Source organism: Oryzias latipes, chromosome 13 (genome assembly GCF_002234675.1).
Source record: "Oryzias latipes chromosome 13, ASM223467v1".
NCBI lineage: Eukaryota > Metazoa > Chordata > Actinopteri > Beloniformes > Adrianichthyidae > Oryzias > Oryzias latipes.
Window position 1 is genome coordinate 5,881,993 of NC_019871.2, and position 24,053 is coordinate 5,906,045.

The window sequence follows — 24,053 nt, forward strand, 5'->3', positions numbered from 1 at the left end:
AATTGCTCAACAAGTTCTTATGTCAGGTCTACACATTGACAGACAAATGGTGACACAGATGAAGCAGACATTGATCAATATAATCTTTATTTTAAGTTTAGTCTAGTGATGCACGATAACGAGTTTTTATGACCGATACAATAACTGATGATTTCCTGCTTCTTATATCCGATAATCAAATGATAGATTTTATGTTTTAAATACCTGAGTGCTGGTATCTATCTATCTATCTATCTATCTATCTATCTATCTATCTATCTATCTATCTATCTATCTATCTATCTATCTATCTATCTATCTATCTATCTATCTATCTATCTATCTATCTATCTATCTATCTATCTATCTATCTATCTATCTATCTATCTATCTATCTATCTATCTATCTATCTATCTATCTATCTAAGTACTGTATATATATACACACGCTTTTTTTTGCTTTTCTATGCATCTATGAATAGTAAAACCTAGCAACAAATGTCAAAACATCTATTTATTAAGACATAGCAATGAAACAAGTACATTTTGCCTCTAAATGTGATGCGTGAAACAATAACATAAAAAAAAATACTTTACCTTTCCAATAAAAAGCAAAAATGATTGCTTTGTCTGCGACTGAAGTGCAAATAACTTGTTATTAAGTCTTTTACTGAATTTCTCCGGATTACTGCTAATGTTAGCACTGGTGTACCAATACGAAGCCCATCGAGACGACTGTTGTTGTGAATTTGGGCCATACAAATTGAATTGAATTGAATTGAATTGAATTGGTGGTAGCTGCGTAGTCAGGCTTTAAACACAGCAACTCTGTCAAGTCATGTGACCTGACAGAGTTGCTATGTTAAAGCTTGCGTATGTGTGTGTGTACCTGGCATGCGCACAATAGAGGAGAAGCATTAAAGAAAATAAACTAAATGAGGGCTAATAAACACAACTAATTTAGCGCAAACATTTCTCGCCACACTTAAAAAAATGCTTGTGAGTGGCAAGTGTTAATTTCAGACCCAGCATTTACTGATTATTACCGCCGACGTACTAAATGAAGTTTTTGTTGGTCATCACAGGCTGCAACATTTTTGCCTGATGCCAGCTACTTTTGAGGCTCCTGGGTCAAATTATTTCATCAGCCTAAAAAATTCCCAGTATAGCTTAAAATCCTCTGGAATAATGTTAAAACTAGTGTCTCAAGTCCTATGTCACCAACACTGAATTGTTTGTAGATAGTAGTAGTCAGGCTGGAGGTCCAGTTGGTCAAACCCAATCATTTGAGACACTCCACAAATGGGTTCATTGATTAGTTTATTATGTACCTGTAGTCTAGTCTTCAGTGCATAGTGGCTCTTTAGAAAAACAGGTCTAAGATGTGTTGCTCCTCACTTCCTTGAGAGCAGACATAAACAAAGACAGCACTCTCTCTTGAACAAATATTAGGCATATAAAAAGACTGGCTGTAGTTAAAGTTCATGAACAGTAACAGCGTGTTAGAGTAGGACAACCCTAGATAAAGACCGTCCACAGCCCGTAAACACAGCAGTGCGTATGATGTACGGCAGCTGCAGGGACACTCGAACAACCTTCAACCCGTCTTTGAGGTGAAAATGTTGGCACTACTGACTGGATGAAACCGAAGTTGGTCAATCTTTCACAGCATAACATCACACGATTTGATTAATCTCTCCAAGCACATAATCTGGTGTGCTGTTCAGAGATCACACCCGTTCTCATCCCGCCTCTGCACAGCAGATGCCGGATAAGCTGTGATAGGACCAAGGGCACCGTTGCAGATACAGCACAACCAGCACTCAATGTCACGCTCTTGACTGAAGAGCCGGCTGATGGACGGGTCTCTCCATGTTTTCAGACTGTTGGGAAGAACAGGGTCCAATTACAGGCACTTGGCTGCATTGTCTTGTTAGCTTCAGCTGTGGGTGTACACTCGGCCAGCTCAAAGATCAAGAACTCAGTGGAGTTTAAACTGACAGAACTACCTTTCTGCTGTCACGGGCTCCTGTATTACTCCATCACAGGTTGGCGAGGAGGGAAAAAAAAGGCTGTCTAAGACGTTTATGCAGATGTTGACAGCATCAACGTCAGCGCTCTCTGACAAGCTGACTTGTTAAACAGCCTGAAACACCCTTTAAACACAGAGTAGCAGAAGTTGCTGGGAGAGGTGCATGTCGTCATGTAAGTTCATTTCTGCATAAATTCAATCTAGATATTTGCCTTGATATGGGACATGACTAAACTCCCCCTCTCAACACAACAAGACAGTAAAAGAAAAATTTGATGATTACTTCCTGGACTCTTCATTTCCAAAGGTCAAAGCCCTTTCCCGTGCACAATAGACGATGGTTTCCTTTTTGGCTTTAAGCTTAGATCATGTTTTGTTTATCAACCGTTGGTATTTTTGTACAATCAGAAGCTCTAACTAAAAATTCCTGGCCCCTGACTCTTCTCTTACCCCCAGACTTCACAGAAACTTTACCCCATAGCACCAAAACCTTTGAAGTTATAGTTATCCCCACATCTATATTTCTGAGACGATGTAGAAACTAGAATTGTTTTGAATTCATATTAGGTTCCATTTTGGTTATTCTGTCAAAACCTTGAGGTATGAAGTATGAAACTGGGAGAAAAACATGCAGGAATGTTGTCCAAATCAACAGTGATGGTATAACAATAATATTTGAACATTAGAATAGTCAATGTTTTTCTGCCCTTCATGGAGAGATCATATGTTAGGTTGAACTTCAACCAAATTGGGGGGGGGCTAACATCTTGTTGAATCATCTGATCTAGAAAACATCTTATTCCGAGCAATGTACCTAATGAAACCACTTTTCCTTTTACTTTAGATATTTATTTTTTGGCAGGAGTTTTACTTGGGATAGTGAATAGTTTTGTTTCAGGTGACCTTGCTTGATTTGGAGAAACTAGAACATTTTTGGATTTATAGCCTAAATAATAAAATGTGTTATTTGAGTCTTATTTGAAGATGATTGTGGTTTATAAATGAGGATGGTTGGACTGTTGGCACCTAAAATATGATATATTGGGGGGGTACACATACTTTACAGACATAAAACACGGACATAATATTTGCAATCACTAGAACTATAGACCTTCTATATTTTTTTCTTGTTCTAAGAAATGCATTTTTCCAGTGTGACTGATGAAACAGATTACCAGTAAAAGCTGCCATGCTCAGGACAAAAGGGGGCATAACTGCGGCTCAGCGACAGAGGCAGGACATCGGCTCTGTTGATCCAAACTCCACCTGATTACTAATGAGGTATTGACCTATAAATGGCACTACAGAAATGACAGCTCCCAATATTGACCTTTAGCTGAGGAGTAAATATAAAGTGTCTCCCAAAGCTCAGCGTGGTTATGTGCCAACAAGTCAATACCCTGACTCCATTAGAGATGTTTGAGTAAAACATTAGCCGAATTAAAACACTCGCATTTGCTCAAATGATCATGTGAAGCAGGGAATGGAATGTTTCTGAATGCTAAAACAAGTCGAACTGCGGGGCCTGATGGAAATGTCCCCGGCAGATTGACTGAGATGTGCAGTCCGAGGCTCCGAAATTCGTCTGAGTGTTAATTGGAAACATAGCACAACTCCTTCCTCACTCAGGCGTGTCATTGGAAAGGAAATAAGCAGGAGCTGCAAAACACACAAAGGCACTGAAAAGGATAAAAAGGCAGCCCGTGTAGTAAGGCTGGAGCAGGCACATGATGCTAAGCATACATCTGACTGACGCAACACTGGAATGTTTACACAAACAAATAGCCTTTTGTTTCAAAAAGGCCTTCACAGCAAAAAGGCGATGTAAAATCCGTAGCATTAAAGACTGCGTCGATGAAAAATGTTTTTTTTTCTGAGAGAGGACATGTATTAAGAAAATCAGGCTCAAAAAGTATTTATGAATATTTATTTATTTAAATAGATGTAAATCAGGAGCAGATAAAAAATGTGTTTTGTGATGTAGGAAACAAGCTCCCTGCTCTGCTCCATTCCGATGCACTCACTTGTAGACGACTAGATCGACGTTCGTCTTTGTTTTCCTCGTCTGAGCTGGCATGTGGCTCAGAACTGTCCTGTCCAATATTGCTCTCCATTTTTGTCGCACCGCTAACGTTACGTTGGGGTAGTGGAAGAGCATGTAAACTGATGGTGACAGGAATGGGTTGCTCCGGCCCAACAGTCTCTCCCACAACTCAGAGGTGAATTCCTAATGAACTGCTGCCGCTCTGGAGAAAGTATGTTCCAGAAAGAGACACAGGCTTTTTAAATGTTGGCTAAAAATGGCTTACCATATTCCTCGGAGTATAAGTCGTTTTTTTTTTTTTTTTTTGCAGTTTGCCCGGGGGATGTAAATGGTACATGGCGTATACTTGTATAGCGCTTTTCTAATTTCCTCGAAAGCCCAAAGTGTGTGTGTAATTGATTGTTTTCACGCTTTAGGCTAAATTGCAAAACTAAGGTGCTCTGCAAGTCAGAAGGTGTGAAAAACTAATAGCTGTGGAAAGACGGTTAACAGAGTTTCATTTCTGCTCAAAAGAAATCGACTGAATGTTGATGCATTGCAGAGGTTCATTGCTGCACCGTCAATAACAGCGTTTTAGAGCGCCTACGAGCGTCCAGCACCCTACCCCCACCCCCTGACCTCCATTCCCCTGTTGGTCAGACTACAGCAAATCCGTAAAGCTCCCCAGCATCTCCATGGCGACAGGCCTCAGTCGAGCAGATGGCCTCAGTGCGGCGGGCGGCAATTACAGAGGGAGCGACGAGCAGAGGGGGGGGGGGGGGGGAAGAAAAAAAAAGTGGGTCAGGATCGGGGCGGGGGGGGAGAGCGGAGTCGACAACTCCAAGCGCCCTCTGCCTCAAGCTCAGCCATGCGCACACACACATGTGTGTTTATGCATCAGTGCGCCACTTCCCGGGCCTTCCCAGCAAAAACAAACACACCCCGCGCGCGCCCCCCCGCCAGTCATGAAGGATCAGCGGGGGGAGAATGATAAGCGGGGTAAGGGAGACCCGGAAGTGGAAGGAACAAGAAACAAAGCTGGAAAAACTTTAGGGTTTAACCTACAAATTTCAAACCAGAGCCATCTTTTTGTTTTTTTTAGATATATATATAATTTCAACAAAAATAAATTTATGAAAAATGAAAGTCTGTTCTGCCATGAGGTGAGACACGGTCCTCCATCCCATCTCAGCCAGGACCCACTGGGCGTAGAGGATCTAATTGAACTTCATTACTCAAATTAAAGTCAGCCTCAATTAAATTAGTCTAACAGACAATGTGATCTTTAGCACACAGAGCTTTTAAATCAATTTGCCTTTTTCGTCACATGTTGTCGGATCTTTACAGTTTTTAACGCGAGCGGCGTGTTTGACGTTGGCCTTAATGGAGTCGGTGTGATGGGGAGATTTGTTGGCTTTCGACACCGAAGGGAAAAAAAAAGGCCTAATGAGCTGGAAAAAATTTTAATGAACTTTTATTTGCACAAGTCTTTTCCTTCCAGGGAGCAAGTTCTAGTCAGAACTGAAGCCAAGAACACTATTTCAGGACAAAGCAGAATCCCCCTTGGCGTGTAGCTTTATGCTGGAGCGGCGTGCTGACTCTCAACTCCTGCAGGGTCTGCATGTAAATCTCGACTCTGTCGTTCTTCTTTTCCTTTTCGAATTTGTTATTCCCCCACAGAACTTAAGAGGGAAGGTACTATCTTTAAATCCATTCAGCAAAACAGTTTGAAAATCTGCAGCCTGAGGGCTATGAGTCTGCAGGCTGTGAGATGAAGAAATGGGGGGGTTGAGAAGTCTCTCTGCTGTATTAAAGGACATCTGTATCAACTTTCCAAGACATTTGTTTCTCTTTAGCTTCCATTTCTTTTTACTTTCCATTTTATAATGCTAACAAAGGGAGAACAGAACGCTGGGAACGATTACAGGTCCCTGCATCCATATCGCATAAATATTTACTGGAGCTCGATGGGATGCGAGCAGAAAACGAAGTGAGGAGAAGAAATGCGACTGGAGTGAGGATAAGCAAAGACACGGTTCACTCTGTGCGGCCAAGAGCTACCGCGGTATGGGGTCACTGAGTGGGTGTTCCTGCAACCACTTGTATCTGCATAACTTATCGCCGCACAAAATGTTGGAGCTCATATGGTCAACACGTGTCCCCCCCGCCCAACCTTCTGCCGCTCTGGCCCGACGTGATATTTGGCATCTTAGGAAGGACAAAACGGCCCTTCCTGATCGCTTTACCGGTAACAAAGCCCCCCATCCGAATTCCTGACTGGTTAGTTCCACTCGCAGCGCCAGAGCCAAGACAGACGTGTGCTGGCAGAGGGAAAGCTCCCATGTGGAAACCCCTGGCAGAAGTCGTTCAGCTGGAAGACGGAACGTGAGGAAGAAGAGAGGGAAAATGGGGGACAGGGCAGGCATTTCACATGCAGAGCTAGTCTGCATAGGAAATATTTACCTCCGAGGGAAAATAACACAAAAAAAATAACCCAGATAAAATGTCAATGCCAACTGGTAATATGAATGAGGTCAGCTGTGACCCAAATCTATCTAGCTTTTCTTTTTTACTTCTGAACCATGCCAGCCTTTTCTCTGCCTTAAAACCACCACTTTGCATGTAATGCATTAAACATTAACCTGGAAAGAAGAACAGTAAATGTCTTCTTTTTTCCCTTTTATAACTACAACATGGGAGATGAGCATCTGTTAGGCTGACTTTTTATCTTGTGAAAACTAACCTGACGTGGAAAAACACAAATACCGCTAGTTTAAAAAAGACGTGGTTTTAAATAAAGTTCTTTCATTAAAAACATTTTTTTTAAATACAAGCATTCCATCACTGACCCTTGTTTCCCCATTTGTAACGATAGGATTTAGGCCCTATGGTTGCAAACGACAGCTGAAAACCACCATATTTTATGTGTAGAGCTAGAAAAAGTATACAAATACTCGGATAACCGCATCCTCTTCAAAAAAAAACAGATACAGATATTTGTGAGTTTTGAGATCACTGATTTGCAATCTTTAGATACATATTAGTAAGTATAGTACAGTTTAGGCTACATAATTGAATTGGTTAGTTCAAAAGGGGCCCAAGTCCAAGAGGTTTGTTTTTCCAGGAAATGATTTTAATTGCATATCTTAAAGGGAGGCTACACCAACTGATTAATACTTTACACAGATTTAGCACCAGTTCATAGCTTACAAATGCTATAATATGAAGCACCTCACTTTTATCATTTCGGAGGACTAGCAAACTAAAGTCTCTGGACTTGGGCCCTTCTTGAATTAAACAGGGGCGCTGCCATGATTGGTTAACTAGTGCTCCCATCTATGGGATAAAGCTAAACCCATGCAAGAGAGGCCCAAGTCCAGGAATTTTGCACGTAATGCATTTTAAATGTCAAGCATAGTCAATACATTACAACGGACTTGGGACTTTTTTGCACATAATCACGTAGCTTTTCCCTTGAAGACTATAGAACATATAATATCTCGATTTTGAAAAACTGTAGACTTGGGCCCCTTTTGAACTAACCGATTCAATTATCGCTCTAAAATGGCATAACAATGGATTTCATAAATAAAAAAAACATATAGTCAACATTTTGATTGAATGTAATGATATAATAACAAGTTCTTATTGAATAATTAGAAAGAATTGTGGTTTTATCTGACTCGATCTTGTATCATGAATCGAATCTGATCGCCACCAAAGTAACGATCCACAGTAATAATGTTGTCAACATGATAGCAAAAGGGGCGTGGCAAATGTTAGCATTAGTTACTAAGGAACTCTGATTTTAACGCAGATTTTGGTAGACGTACTTATACACCTAAAAAAACTAACAAAAAACTGTTAGACTGATGGACACAGAGGGCAATAGCTGATTTTCTTTTTAAGCAGATAAATAAATAGGATTGCAGGCAAAATGCACACTTTTAAAAGAATAGTTAAAAACTTTGCTCCTTAATGCCTGTTGCTATAAATATGCAACAAACCAATTCAGATCCAAAATTACCTAAATTTAACATCTACTTAAAAGCAAAAACACGAGGGATTTCTTTTTCATAGCTGAAAATAAACTATAGAAAGAAATAAGATGTTCATAAAAATCTGCCTACGAGCACAAAACCAGATAATTATATGACAACTGTAAAATTCAAATTTCACTTTGTTTATTGAGCACCTCAAAGTCCCTTCTATACTGTAGGCTTTATCCCTTTTATGACGAAGCTTTAGTTTCTAGTGTTGACTTTCTTTCTACTATCGTAACTCGTTTACACAATCATCGTAATTCCAACTGATGTGGAGATATGCGCTGATAAGGAACACTTGATGAAGTGTTTACGTAATTAACACAAATTAGCTAATTTTTGTCATGGAGAAAAGCGACTTTTCACCGACATGCAACACTTTACGTTAGCAATGTTGGTGCAAAGCCGATAGGAGAAGCGGCTTTTCTCCACATCCGAAACTGCTGTTTTCCGTTGATCATGTAAATGAAGAGTTTCAGAACGTCAACGTGTCTTATTTAGGAGTCGCTGGCAACATCTCTGGCGTTAAAGGGTAAATAAGTATATAATCCCCCATACTTGCACATTAAACAAACAGAAACAGTTCATTACATGGGAAAATGGGAAACAGTGTTGAACAGCAATAGAATGAATGCACTGGGCGGAAATGGAAAGGAAAGGAATGACTTCAATCCAATGTCAGGATTAGGCAGGACAAGAAAAAACGACTGAAACAGCAGAACAGGTGTGACATGTTTAACGTTTTATTTGGTCAGAATAAGTGGGATTTCTATGGGTAAAGCACAAGAAGGGAAATGAACAAATTTTTATTGACCCGTTCGATATATTATGTGGTGAGGCGGGTGCTAATGTGTGGTGAATATGTTCCAGTCTTTTGAAAGCTAAACCAGTGGGCAGCAAAAACTGCACTGCATTCATTTGCATAATGTTTTAAAACTTTTTGTTGTTGTCTTTTGTCATTTCGCATTGAAATGCCCGTCTTTCCACAGTCCTGCTGTCAGATGATTAAGTTGGATCACCACAACGGCAGAAGCTTTAATGTATGCATGTCGAGGGTTTAGAGGGGGGCCGTGCTGACGCATGCACACCTAGTCAGTTACAGCAGTTACAGCTCCAGATACAGAAAGCTTTTCCCTCACTTTGAGGAGGGGCTTGTGACTACTCATCTCAATTTAAAAAAAAGACTCAATGCTCCTTTTTATCTGCTGATATCCAGATCCGGAGAAAGCAGGTGAAACGAGGCTAATGCAGGAAGACGTTTGGCACGTCTGATTTACCTAAGCTTGAGTGAAACAGCTCAAACTAAGAAAGAAAAGGTGGAGATGACCTCAATATTACCAAGAATAAAGAAGACCTGACAAACGCAAAGTGTGCTGTGAAAAGCTCGTGTGTATACCACTGAAATGCCTTCGGAGTTATTTTTCGAAGTTGCTCGTCGCGGGGAAAAGAGAGGCACGCTGGGAAAATATGAGCTGACCTGTTATCAGTCATATTTGGCTGGTGTGTCTCCCCAGGACGAAGAGGAGCTTCGCTGCAGCACCCTGGGAGCTTAGAGATACGTCAGGGAAAAGAAATAAACCTGTGTTTGTGTTTTCTAAGCAGCCCTCCGCTTCATTATACCACCAGCACTGTTGCTGCCCCCCTCCCTACTAACTCCTATTTACATCCACGCCGTTGCTTTGAAGCACGGTCGGCTCCCGGAGAGATATCAGCGGGGAATATTAAATGAGCGAACACCATCACTCATTTAAAAAGGGAAACATCTCATGAAACAAACCCCCTTTTGTATCAAGCGTGAACCAAGCCAGCTCTCAAAGGCAGAGCGAGGAAACTGGAGAGAAGGCAGGGGGGGGGGGGACAAACCAGTATTAGAAACTATAAAGATATTGAAAAGAAAAGAGAGTTCTAGCTTTAGATCAGCTCTGAGGATGCTGGGAGACTGAGTGCTGTGTCACTATGAGGGATTTTTCATGACGGTGAACACAAACTGCTGTGGAATTGAAGCCCCTTTTCGTCTGACTGCCTTCTGCCGATTCTTGAGGACATTCATGAGTGGATGTGTAGTTCCATGGGTCGACAGAAGGCCCCGAATGAAATGATCTTTAATAACAACATGGACATCCAAATGTGGGATGTACAAGGACAGTCCAGCACACTTGGATTAGATGGATGGGGACTAGAGCAAAAATGTAAGCTTTTATTTGGTTTGTTTCACTTTCTCACTGAACAGCCACACTGCCTTAAAACGTTGTGCAGTTTTTCAATTGTTTTTATTCTTTCTATTTGCTGGACAGGACAGAAATTACCATTCAGTTACAACGGCGCCTTAATTGAGAGAATTCCTCCATAGTCTTAGTCAGAGTCACTACCGCGCAGAGGCAGGTTCATGTCAGTCTGTCGCAGGGCATTTACACTTTCAACTGTGGGAGGAGAATATGAAAACCTTAAAAAAAAGGGCCGGCCCGGTAGTTGAACCAGAACTTTCTCTCTGTGAGCTGAGAGTGCAGCCCCAGTTGAAGAAGAAACATGCGCAGTTTGGTTAGTCTTCTGACTTGATAAGTGTCTTCACCCCATCCTTATACCACATTACCAGATGAGGCATTCTGTAACCTTTTCATGATTGACACTGGGCGTGGAAGAGCGGTCAACCTCCTAGCGGAGGGTCACAGGTTCTGTTCCCGCCTTTCCCATGTGTTGAAGTGCTCTTAGGCAAGACACTGAACACCACATTGCTCCTGGTGGTTATAGGTTGGCGTCATCAGTGTCTGTGTCCATAGGTGAATAGGACTGTGACTGTTAAGGAATGCTTTACTCTTTTTTTATACATTCACAATGCATACAGCTTGAAAAACCTCCGTTGTGGATCGTCCGTTAAAATTCACACTGTGGTAAGTTCCAACAGGGTTCACTTGCGAGGAAACTGTTCAGGTGAGCTTTCACAGCTGCCAAACATGGATGGCGCACTATTCATGGAAGCAAACCTTGGTGAAGACCAAGCAGGAAAGTGTTAGGCTCAGTTAAGTTGAGTTATTTTCGCTCAAATGTCCAGAAAGTAAGAAGAAATGACACTGACACCAAGACAAATGATTATTTTTGCATTTTATTCCAATATATTGAACGTTTGTTGCCATTTTATCATACTTAACCTGCAAAACAATATGCCTTACCCCTTCTGAAGAACTGCTGCAAATTTCCTTAAGATTTACAACACCATCTTGCCACATTTTAAGTTCACGCTTCCCATTTAGCACCAGCGGGTAACCATTAACTGGAGATAACTGTAATTTATCAACATAAAACGTGCATTTTGTGTCAGGCAACCCACACGAATGCACAGCCAGGCAGCAGCAAAGCTTGGGAGCCGGGGTGCTTCTGTCGTAGCGAGTTGCTCTTTGTTTGTTCCCATTATGTTTACAGTTCAGTTGCTCGCGTTTTATTTACCGTCATGTCAGATTAGCGTAGCTTTGAAACAATGAGAGCAGTGGGTGTTTGGGCAGATTCTCCTTCTGCCACACTGGCTTCGGGGCAAGGCAGTGATAACAAGAAATGTTTGCACATCAGTGTCAGAAATACTTGAATTATTCAAGGTTATATACTGCTTTCTTTTAGTACTTTGCTCCAAAAAGTCTGGTTTTTTTTTAACTGTTCAAAAGGTTTGCCAAGCTCTGAAAGATCCTACCTTCTGTTTTTAAACGCCCACTCTGATGAAAATTGTGTTTTTTGTGTCGGATGGTGTTGATGGAGGACGCTTTTCTCGTCTGAGCTGGCATCTGGCTCAAAACTGGACGGCTGGATAGCTCCAATATTACTCGCCATTTTTGTTGCACCAGTAATGTTAGGTTGGATATGCAGGGGTGAGCTAGCGGAAAATACTTTGATTTTTTTTACCCATTTTTTGGTTAAAAAAATAAAAAAATAAAAATTGAGGAGGTTTAATGGAGTAAATATACTTTCTGGATGTCAGTGGTGCAGTCAGCATTCCATAATTCAATATACAATAATTTATTGTTAAAATAGACTATAATGGATGTGAGAAATTGTCTTTGCTACGTGTCCTTTCTTTTTGTTTTACAGTGAAAGTCTTGTTAAAAAAAAGCGAAGCCAGAATTGTATTGTTTTCAGGGACGAACCTGTTTCCGTTGTTTAATTTAAAGCCTTTGCTGGCGTAGTGTGTCAGCCAACTGCACTTATTTATCATTTTGACCTGAGACGGTGAAGGCAGAACTCCAGGCCAGCTCTTGTCAACAGACTGCAGAAGTCAGCACAAACTTCACCTGAGACAAACACGGCCGCAGCCTCAACTAGTCCATCAAGTTTGAAAAGCAGTCTGCCCCAACTACTCCACAAAGCCACCAGAGAAATACTTGGCTTACTCAAGAACAAAACAACCCATCCGGTGGAGGTTGGGGAGCATGCGGCACATACCACCGACTGCTGCAGCTCCTGTAGCATAGGTAAAACGTTAAACCGTGACCTTACAGGACCAGTCTTTTCCTCCCTGTGCACTTAACGGCTCCAAACGATTTCCCAGGATGCCTGGATTCCTAAAAGGAGGCACATCAGCCCAGATGCCTGTTGAAAATTGATTGTTCAGGCAGTCCCACGCGGGGGGCTGGAGCTGGGCCGATCATTTCTGCTGCACTTTAAAGACGTGCAAGAGAGAGAGTGGGAAGGCTGAGGAGTTATCCGCTCGCTCAATCCCTGATCAGCACATGAATAAATGCCCCAGACTCAATGAGCCAAGAGTGACACGGCCGTATGGTTCCTGCTTTTGAAGCAAAAAGTCCAAAAGGGCAGAAAAAAAGCATGAAAAACGACGACAGAATACATGACAGAATGGAAAAAAAGCTCAGAAAACAAACTCAATGTGGTTTTAAGCAATTTGGGTTGAACCTAAAGAAGAAACGATGCAGAGAAACTCGCATTCAAAACCGTCCCTCTTCAGCAACGACGTCTCATTCATTACAACATATAACACAAAGAAAAACACAAAGCAAACGTAGTCGGTCAATTCCTTTCTTAATCTCAAAAGCAGTAGTACAATTTAACCATTTAATCCCTTGACGAGGATCAGTTAAGTAAGAAAAAGACTCGACAGATTAATGCCAAATCAGAAAAGCTCAAGGCTAGATTTGAGCCCCATTATTGATTTTCCTTTGCCTCAGTATGCTGATACTGCGATTTGACTGAAAGCAGAGATGAATTTCAATGGCTGCAAGTAAAACTGCTGTTCTGTCTTGATCCAACAGCAAAAGAGCGACAGACATTTGAAAGAAAATACTGTAGAGTGGAAATATTCTCCATCGCTAAAGCGATTGATAACCTTGACAGAAGCTATTATCCAAAGAAGTTAGAGAAGCGGCTGGGTCAAACACAAGAAGATTTGAAGATCTGGTCAAATAGATTTTTATTTTTTTCAAAAAGGCAACACCATCCTCTAAATCAGTGTTTTTCAACTAGTGTGCTGCAGCACACCAGCATGCCGTGGGAAATTGCCCTCATTAACAGATCTAAAAACATTAACCATCTCCAGGATATCAGCTCTTTGGTTATCCAAACAGGCCCTGAAAAAACACTGAGTAGTTAGGAATATGAAAGATCGTAAAATATTTTTTTCTATGTGTTTATTTGATTAAATTAAAGACATTTTGATAAGAATGACGGTACCACGATTTAGCCGCAGCTACAGCTGTGTTAGGAAAAGTCCCGCCCCTTTAACTGTATCCACCAATCATTCTTGGAGTCTTAATCACACGTCATCAGTCTGACCAATCGGAAGTGGTTAAAGTCTTCACTTCCTTGTTCTGATTCTGCTTATAAAGTCTTAAAGTTCTAACAAAATTACCAGCTAAAGCTTGTCTTTAGTGGTGTAGCTTTCCACAGAATCCGGTATCAGACCGTGAACAAAACAATGAAGCTCAGAGACGCGAGTCTGTCTGCCTTGGGCGGCTGTTTGCACTACATCTCCCATGAGGCATTGGGTTAAAGTGACAGCGTCTCAGCGCACAATGAGTCTTCTTTCACGTCTTGAAACCACAACAAACACAGATCAGACAGTTTTTAAATCTTCTAACTTAACTTTTATTACATCTTTTAGAAAAAACAGCTGCAGCTTCCAGCTTTTTCTGCCACAATTATCACAAAAATGCATGTGAGATTGAGGAGGGGCTGTAGATCAATACAAACTATGAGTTTCTTCTTATTTTAATTTTATTTTTATTTTTTATGCTGGTGTGCCGCTTGATTTTTTTCAAGGTTAACGTGTGCCGTGACTCAAAAAAGGTTGAAAAACCCTGCTCTAAATTAATGACCAAGCTACACTTTCCTGTCTCATTTCAGCCATGTGTTTTGATGAGGATTTGCTAAAGAGCTGACAGCCCAACTGAAATGAGCAAAACGCTGTTTGAGATGAAATTGGAGCGGCCAAGTGCCTCTATTAGTTCTTACGGCAAAAGCGGAGCCTAATCTCCTGTCAGCTCCCTCGAGTTGGTCTCCCAGGACGGCAGCGCTCCCACCCATCCATCACCTCAGCGGGGACCAAAGGGAAACTCCCCAAAGACCGCGGCTCAAAGTAATTTGCATTCAAACTAAAACCATCAAGGGCCAACAATCCCACAGTGACACTCTCCATTTCATTATAACACAACTGTCATCCGGGTAGAGGCGATAAATGCCATCGAGCGGCAATTACAGGTTTTATCCAAAAGAGAGAAAAATTAAATAAAATGAAAACGGAAGAGAATCAAAGGCCGACCTTGAGGAGACGGAAAAATACAACAGACGCAGGTGATGTCACAAGACGCACCTTTAATAGTCGCTTTCAAGCAGATGCAACGATTATCCAAGTAACATCCACTCCTGCACTGCACTCCCTTTGAAAACATCAGCACGGCTTAGTTAATTATGATTTTGTATCAAGATGATGAAAGAAAAATAGTTTTTGTGACTTTAAAGGTGATGTTTTATTGTTGAGGAAATTAGGCCTCAAGTTCAAGACTTCTTGAGTTTTTATTAGAACGGCAACATTCGTATTTATATCAATTAGAAATAGATCAACAGATGGGAAAGGAAGAGAAAGACTGCATTTAGTGACTGTGATATTTATGATTCAAAGCAGGAAAAACATGTTATTCATAGGATTTTATCATTACATCTGTTGATTGTAGTTTTTTCCAGGTTTTTTGAGGTAGGACTTCTGGTCTATACCATGCAGCACGGTAAAATTTTGGTGCCAAATTTTTCCCATTACCGGGCAAAGTTTTTACCAATATGTGCCAGTTGGGGGCAGTTGGTGAGGTTATGCACAAGTTGTTTACTGTTTCCGGGACAAAAACTCTGAAACAGCTTGGTAGCTTAGCGGAAGTGTGTCTAGTAGGTCATGGGTTTGAAACCACAGTTGGTTCATACTAGGGCTGCACGATATGAGGAAACCTCGCGATATGTGATATTAGAGATTAATATTGCGATAACTGTATAATTTGCGGTATATAAACAAATGAAAAAAATAAATATTTCATTGCAACAGTTCAAAAATTATACTCCAAATGACCCTCGTCGAGATAGGTGACAAACATCTAACATAATGCGATTGGTCAAATGCATAAAGAGATCTATTTTATTCGTTAAATGCTTCAACCTGCCATAAGGTTGTATTAAGGTTGTATTTACGATTTATTGCGATTTTTGCTGTCTTTTGCGATATGCATATTGCAGAGCTGGATATTGCGATAATGATAAATTTGCGGTATATTGTGCAGGCCTAGTTCATACTGTAGAACCTAAAAATGTAACCCTTCTTGTTTAAGATTAAGCATTGCAGTTTGGATATAGGGACATTTCCTCTACATGGTTATCGAGTGTTGCTGTGAGCAGCTTTGTCAGAAGATAAGTTAAATATGGGAAACTAATTTGAGTACCAAAACAGCGATTGCCATCTAACCAGGAAGTTATAGATAGTGTGATGCATTTGTGGCCGGAGCATTAATACCTATTACCCTTTCACACTGTCACCCCCCCTCGAAAGGTTGTGAAAAGTTTAATGAGTTCACTTGGTTTTGTTGGGCTAAGTATGAGTCCCAATTTCTTTATCAGGTGCTGTTCAGTTTGTAATCTCTAGCTTTTCTTCTAATACTAAAATCTGCAAAAACCAGGTTAATTGATCTTCTGGATTTTTTTATATTTCTAAAGACAAAGACATTTGTGTCCCAGCTTCAGTAACTTCTATTGACTGTATATAAGAACTGGACTGATTAGCCCCTCCCCCCTCACATTCCCAAACAAGAAGTACCTGCTGGCTCAAAATCCCATTAGCTTCTATTGAGAAATAAACCGTTATAACTCAGTCATCATTATGAAGTTATTGAAGTTATAAACTGGCCAATTGGATGCCTCAATAAAAGTATGTGGTCTCACACCAAACATTTGAAGCATTTGACAGATTTCATGAAGCCTGAATTCAGTGGTAGGGGTGTGCACGTCCAGCAAGCTAACTGGTGATTGCAGAGTGTTTGCTATAGAAATGTTAACTCAGACCAATCACTACTTGCTGAAGTTGTTTGGTTACCAAAAGGCCGGAAGCAGGTCATTCACTCAGTTTAGTTCTCATATACAGTTGATGGTAGCTTCTTAGTATGATTTTCCGTTTCATTCTTCAGACCAGGTTCTTCTACTTTGAAGTTAGTTTATCAAAACACAGTTGTGAGGTGACTTGTTCACAGTTGCAACACAAAAACCTTGGAGATACTGTTCAAAATAACCAAATAATGTTTGAAAATATCCAAGGATGAACCAACAGTCTTATTTGAACCCAACCAAAGAAAACTACAAAATTGTTACCCAATTGTTACCCAAGCTCCTCACTTTTATTAACCTTCAAAAAACCCTTAGATTGGTAGGTGCAGGTAAGATGGATGGAGGCCAAATGGGAGGTGAAGTTTCAATCCAAGTGATCATCTGTTCTGTATGATAAAACATTTCAGTTTGAAGGGAACATTTCAGATTGAGCAATGAGGTGCATGCAATGTTTTCTGGCAGGATCATATTGAGACATCAACTGTTGGCTCCTCCAACAATCTGTCCCCTTCCTGTATCAAAAGGGAACAAGGAAAAATGCTGCGGTCCGCTCAATGCAAAACATCAGTTTAAACAATATTAACCGCTCACGGCACCTCTGACTCCTCAATCAAAAGGTGATGCAAAACATCTCAAGAACAAAACTGGGTGGAAGCTTCAAATGAGATGAAATAAAAAACAAAACCCTTCAAATTAAAGATGTCTACCACAAGTCAGGGTTTGTTGTTAAATCAATGTGTTAGGTGTGCAATAAGCCAAAGAAATCAAGCAAAAAACATCAGTAGTCCACTTCAGGGACCCCACACAAGAAGGAAAACAGCAAAAACACAGTTTGAGGTCAGTGAAACAGAAACTGATGTGTGATGAAGCTTGCAGCCCATTTTTACAATGAAACCGTCTGGGGGCCTGGGTGAAAAACCCAACAAAGCTACACAATAAAGGTTTAGAAAAGCAGGAAAAACCACTATTAATGAAAATGTGAAATCAAAGTGTTTTGCTCATTTTAGTGTTGCTGAAGGTGCAAAGATAGTTAAAAGTAAATAATCCAAATCAGAACAAAAGTTCTGATTTGGATTTAAGTTTGGACTTTGCCTGGGTGAAGGTAATTTTTGTTTCAGTTTGACTTTTTTGCGTCCATTTGGTTTCTTACGTTGTAATTTTTATATATAAATTTCTTTGCTTACAATTTTTCCCAAACATTTGGTCTTTATTGGTCTCACCGGTTTGTATTCATTATCCTACTAAGCTGTTTTCATTACAGCCATGTTGAATTTTGTGGCTTTTTAAAATAAAGGAAAAGGGGAAATCTGTCATGATACAATAACAATTGACTCTGTCAAAGTTAATGTTGGTCTGAATGTAGACAAAGAAGTGAATTGAAAAGCATTGCAGACTGCTCTAACATTCTGTACTTTTTAGATCATAAAATGCATTGATGGTGATGACTTAATATTTACTGAAGGTGCAGACATATTTAAAGTCTATGGCTTTCATGATCTGGTACTTCCTAATGTTTTATTAGAATCCACCTGGAAAATCCCAGCTTTCAGCAGACATTCCAAGAGACAATCCCTAAAAGCCAGGTATTCTTCCTTCTCACAGATGTGTGTTAAATTGTTTCCTTGAAGAATTTGTATGCCACAATACTTTCTATTGTTTCAGTTAAGACCCCCCCCCCCCCCATACACACACACACACATACACACGCACACACACATTGACTGTATGAGAACTGGACTGACCCCCTTTGACCTGGGTTGTACTAAAAACAGTTTATTTCCCTATGGATCAATAAAGTACTTCTATTCTATTCTATTCTAACCCCAAAGTGTTCAGAGTTGTAAAAACAATAAAAATAAAAAAATAAAAACTATTGTTAAAACTTAAAATAAGAAAAACTGTAACTGCTAGGGTGGCCAGTTACAATAGTTTTTTTTCTAGTGGTATGGGGGTCGATACTGGGGTCGCCCGGTCGATAGCTTCCGGTTCTGGCCGTCGACGTCGGCAGCCAGGTCCTCCTGTTCTCTATGGGTGACGTCACACTCACTCTGTCTAGTTCTCATATACAGTCAAAGGTAGAAACCCCCGTTGCTGGGGCCCCTTCATCAACTGTCTGCAGTCATCTAAATGAGAGGTTTCATTTAAAGGTGTTTGTTACAGATTCAGACTGAACAAGCATTCGAATTTCCAATACTTGCCAACTGCACACCGCGACTCATCCAGTTAATTTCCCAAATGCTAAGTCGAACCAAGATGAGGAATTAGAGCTGGAAAATCTCCTTCCACCAGGGCCCAGAGTGATTTGTGTATGAGCTGCTGCGGCACCAAGAGCCGCCCATGGAGCCGAGCCACAAACAGCCACCTGGTTACTAACCCAATTCAAACTCAATTAAATATCAGGCTGGAATACAGGAGAGACCGAGTGCTGATATAAGAACGTGGGAACAGAGCGGCTGTTATTATTCACACATCTATTATTCTCAATGTTCATTTGATTTGATGATCCATTTGGCAAGCTGCTGCAAATGTTTCTGCTTATGAATTTGGCATTGCCATGTTTCCTCAAATGGTTATTACCACCACAAGAGCAAATGGTTTTCCCCTGTGGAGGCCTGCAACAGGCAGCCACTTGTGCTGGTGGGGGGCCTCTCTTCACTTGGTTGTGCCGTGGTTAGAGAGGGGAGAGTCTGGCACATGTTGTGTATCAATTAGAGCCATCAAAGACAGCAGGGCATTTATGGCAACGCCCTTTGACCCCGAGGTGAAAGATCAAATTTTTGTTTTTGAATGTCGAACACCAAGGACCTCAACTAATGCTGCCTTTTTGTGAAGATGTGTTCACACGTGGATTAAGAAGTCACTTTTGATTTCAAGTTAGGCGAGAAGCGTGAAGCAGATTCACACAAGGCCTAGCTATGATGCCAAAACGATTGCGGCTTTGTGGCAGGGAGGATTTCCTGGATGCTGTAAGCGCAGATCTGGAGACATTTTCCCCACTCGTGACTGAACCGCTTCAAAAGCCTTTCTTCCATGAATCCCAAGGGAACCAGCTAATCCTGATCTTCTCCACAAGCAAAGGGATCATCTCAGTAGAAATCAAACAGGAGCTTTTGATCAAAGTATTCAATCAGTCTTAAGCGCATGACCCCACAAGGAGGCTCGCCGCCAAGAATGTCAACCGCCTGGTTTTTCTCAACCTCGGAGAAGATGCAAAAGAATGTTGGGAAACATCTTACAGGGGAAGGATTAAGGAGGAGGTTCATCTGTGAGATCATCGAGTCTCAGCGTATCAGAGAAAACCAAGCCTCCATCTGATATTCCTTGACCACACTTGACCCTCTTCCATCTCTCAAAATGGAGGCTCCAGCAGAACCAATCCAAACAAAACCTGGATACTATGAGCCTTGAAAGCACCCCGAAGCAACATCCGTGTCCTGCTGTGGGCGTGTGTTGTTTTCCAATTAGAGGCCGTCAATAAAGCCTGAATAATGATGTATCTTCCGATAAGTGGACCAGGCTTAATAAGCCCGTTTAAATAATTAGCTCCATTCGGGGAAGCTTCGATGTCAGGATGATCAATGTCAAAAAGATCAGACCAATCATCAGTTATCAAGCACCGGTGGATGCCATCATCACACACACACACACAGACACACACTGGATGAGGTGACTGGAAGAAATGTCTTCACATTCATCGTTTGACAGGAAACCAACCATCGCTAAGGTGCATCATCTACGTGATCTTCGACTTTTATTTTCATTCTTCAAATAAATGACAGGAAAACTGAAGGCTGTGGGCCCCCAAGACTCACTCACACTGCCATCTGCCTGTTGGCCCCGTAACTTCACTGTTTGGCAGCCAAATAAGTATTCTGCAGCCGTTTTCCGTGGGCTGGATTCTCAGGGACCAAACAGTTTGCAGTTGTCTCCTGCGCGCATCATGCACACATCTTGTTGCAAAACCGTGCAATCAAATCGACCTGCACCTCTGTGCATCTATCAAACGTCAGTCAATGGAAGTCCTCATGCACGCACGCACGCACGCACACGCACACAGAGCAGGGAGGTCATGGTGAAAACAAGACAGATGCTGCAGCTTACCTTGAACGTGCAGCGCCAGCAGGAGCGCCCACAGCCCCACACATCGCGCCATGGCTCCTCAACTATCCGGGGGTCTTGGCTGATAACCTGAGACTGAGCGGACGACTGGGGAGGGGGGGTGGACTCAAAGGCGACAAAGACCACGCATGCAACTTCTGCAAATCCCACTCCGTCCAAAGCTCGACTTCCCCTTCGCGGCGCAGCAGCGGGAGACTTTGTCGAAACTAGGAGGATGATCGGCGGTGCGCGGGTCCGTGCCAAAGCATCAATTTCACGACTGCGGGCGGCGGATCCCTTTGGCTTGAGTTTGCGCTGAGGAGAGCCTGGCTGCGTCCAGATCCAAGAAGCTGATCTAGATGAGCGCAGTGGGTGAGAGCAGGGAGTGTGGAGTTTTCATCAGAGGAGCTCCGGCAGTTTAATCATGTAGCCTTTGTTGCTCCATCCAGCGCTGCGTCTTTCTGTCTTTCTCTCTCTTTCTCTCTCTCTCTCTAGTGTTGTGGATGAGGGGTAAAGTGGGTGGGATGTCCTCAATCGATGCTGCGTTGGGAAGTTTCCAACACCAGGAGAGTTACCTCCAAGGGTCGCCTGCTTTCGCCTCGTTCTCTTCAGCAGCGCAGCTTCACTTGTCCAACTTCCCAAATTCCCTCCGGTCTGCGGCGGGAACTAGGTGGCGGTGGGGAGGCGGGAGAAGTTCACGCAACTTCGGAACGCAGATGCACGTCTCTATTGTCGATCCCGGTTGATAAAAGAAGAGCGTCGCTGGTCCGGCGGTGCGCGCAGCCCTGCGGATCTGTCTCCACACTGTTTCAACTGGCTTTGGAAGAGATCGGGGTCGGTGACGTTGTGTAGGGGGAGGAGCCTGGATTATCCCGGAAAAAAAAGAAAGAAAAGTAGCTCACCGCCACCCCCTCCCCGGGAAGGGATCCCTAACTTTCCTTTGTGGCTTGAAATAAATCTGTGCGTAAAGGACACGTTGGTGGGAAAATAAATAAAAAATGATGTTTTTTAAAAAAGGACACGTTGGTGGAGAGACTGATAGGGAGTCTAGGACGACTACAGTCGCCAGGTGAAGAAGTCATGGTGGAATATGGGGGGGGGGGGTAGTAAATAGCACTCAAAGGAGGAAAATAACCTTTTATTTTAAATTTTTCACTGCTTCAGGAGTAAAAATCAAAATCTACCTTTTATTTTGAAATCTAGCGTTTTTGGAGCCTTACAATAACCCGAAACTAACGTTATTGATTAAACAAATATTTTCCCAATCCAATTGATGAGCTTAAACCACTTTTAGCCCACATTCAAAACGTTCTCTCTAAAACAGATGCTGTGCAGTCTGGATACTCTACAGAAAGCTCACACCATTGCCCACTAATTAATAGATACAATGTTAATTCTTTTTTTTCTTTTTTTTTAAAGGAAAAGCTGGAAACCATAGTTTTCCTGAACGGCGCCTGGAGCAACCGCAGAGCTGATCCAAAGCAAAGCTAATTAATAACTTAGTGGGAGTGAAAAGTAATTTACAATCCAAGTGATGATCCATACATGTCTGTGCAGTGAGTTCGTGTCTCTGGAGGAGCACTTTGACAGCGGCTGATGATCTTACTGACAGAGCGATGACTCACTGGGGGAGATATTTTTTGATACACAGCACCCACACCTCCAGCCCTCTCTGCTGAAGCATCCAGACATGAAGCCGCTGGAGATGGAGGCCGATGAACGGGGAGGATGGATGTGATAACACTTCCCTCTTGTGGACGCTGCTTCTTCTTCTTCTTCTTCTGGTGATTGAAACGGGGGATGCGAGCTTTGGGTTTGGGATTCTTTTTTCCCCCCACTTCGGTCATCAGTTATGCTCAAAGTGACAGGAGGAAGAAGGAATTATGAAGAAAGGGGGACAGTAAAGGATCAAAAATAATTTTCTCAAGACTCAATATCCTCTTTTTAAACATGTCAGTGGGGAAAAATGAAAATACTGCTCCACATTTCAAACAAATACATTTTAGTCTACAGGGTTTAGTTTCTGCCAAAATATTACATTTTACTGGATATGTTATCAATTTCAGCTTGGGAACCTTGAAAGGTCACCTGGATGTCCTCAGAAAAGGGAGTGAATAAAATAAACCTGAAGAATTTGGGTGTTTAAAGCCAGGCTACATAAAACCATCCCTGTTAAGGACTTATACTTCAACTGTGCCCCTGAGCAAAGCACTGAAATGAAGACAGGTGCTTGCCGCTTCGCTCAATGTAGAGTAGTTGCTCACAGAATGAATCGGCTATGAAAAAGCTCGCAGGCTTGGCCAAACATCAGGTGACAGATAATAAGTGAAAAAGCCGGGTTTGGCCCTCGGATGGCCCCTCCAAGAGCAGCTGAGCTGATTGATTTACAGGGGAGAGCTCATGAAATTTGATACACTTTCTCTGAACTTCTGTCCGTACCCAAGCTCAAGGCTCGGAGCCAAACTGCAGCAGAGATAGAAGAGATAACCTGCAGAATGACACGAGCTGATAAGACAAACTAAAAGGTTTCAAGCAGACGGCAATATTTCATAGATTCTTTGGATTGCTTCAGTGTTTTAAGTGGTTTTTCTGTAATCGGTTGTCACACATTCTAATGCATGTAAAAAAGAACAAATGGACTTTTATAGCTTTTATAGTGTGTACATCAGAGCTTAAGCAGCTAAAGACCCGTATTCTAAACGTTTACGTTTGAATTCAGTACAGAAAAAAAAATACAGCATTTCGTTTTTTGTTGTCATTACAAAAAAAAGCTTTGATTTACTCCCAATTTGCCTCTTTTAGACACCCCACCACCTATTTTAAAGGCCCACTCCAATCATCGATGTTCAAAGTGTTCCCAGTGGTCTTTTAATTATGATTATGACATTTCTAGGCAAAATTAAGCAACAACTGAGTGGCGCAACCCCGCCCCTTTTCCCTCCCAGTTGCAGAAAAAATGACACAGGAACATGTTAAAGACACCAAAAACAAAATGTTCATAAGAGTGAATTTTTAAGGGCCTATAGCAGCACTAAGGGATGGCAATTCAAAAGAAAACAATTAGGAGCTAATTTACTATCCTGAAGGAGATCTATCTTCAGACAATCATAGGAGTTCCTATTTGATTTATATAAGGTGCATGAACATGTATTAGTGAAATGCAACTAAGAAAAGGATGTTCATTTTTTTCTTCTTAACCGCTTTTTCCCTTTCGGGGTCACGGGGCTACCGGAGCCTATCCCGGCCACTTGTGGGCGAAGGCAGGGGACAACCTGGACAGGTCGCCAGTCTGTTGCAGGGTAGAAAG

General features: G+C 41.7%; 1 protein-coding gene across 8 annotated transcripts in view; it reads right to left on the reverse strand.

Moving 5' to 3' along the window:
* The window catches only part of nectin1 (nectin cell adhesion molecule 1), a 216,984-nt gene extending 195,276 nt beyond the window's left edge, over positions 1 to 21,708 (reverse strand). For 2 of the 8 annotated variants that reach the window (XM_020708088.2, XM_011482290.3), the window contains exon 1: positions 20,750 to 21,707. In XM_020708088.2, coding sequence (XP_020563747.1) covers positions 20,750 to 20,801 — 52 coding nt within the window. In that variant the 5' untranslated portion in view covers positions 20,802 to 21,707. Of the gene's footprint in view, positions 1 to 20,749 lie in introns of all 8 variants that reach the window. The other 6 variants (XM_011482292.3, XM_011482291.3, XM_011482287.3 and 3 more) reach the window with 5 other exon arrangements.
* Between the last annotated feature and the right edge of the window lie 2,345 nt (positions 21,709 to 24,053).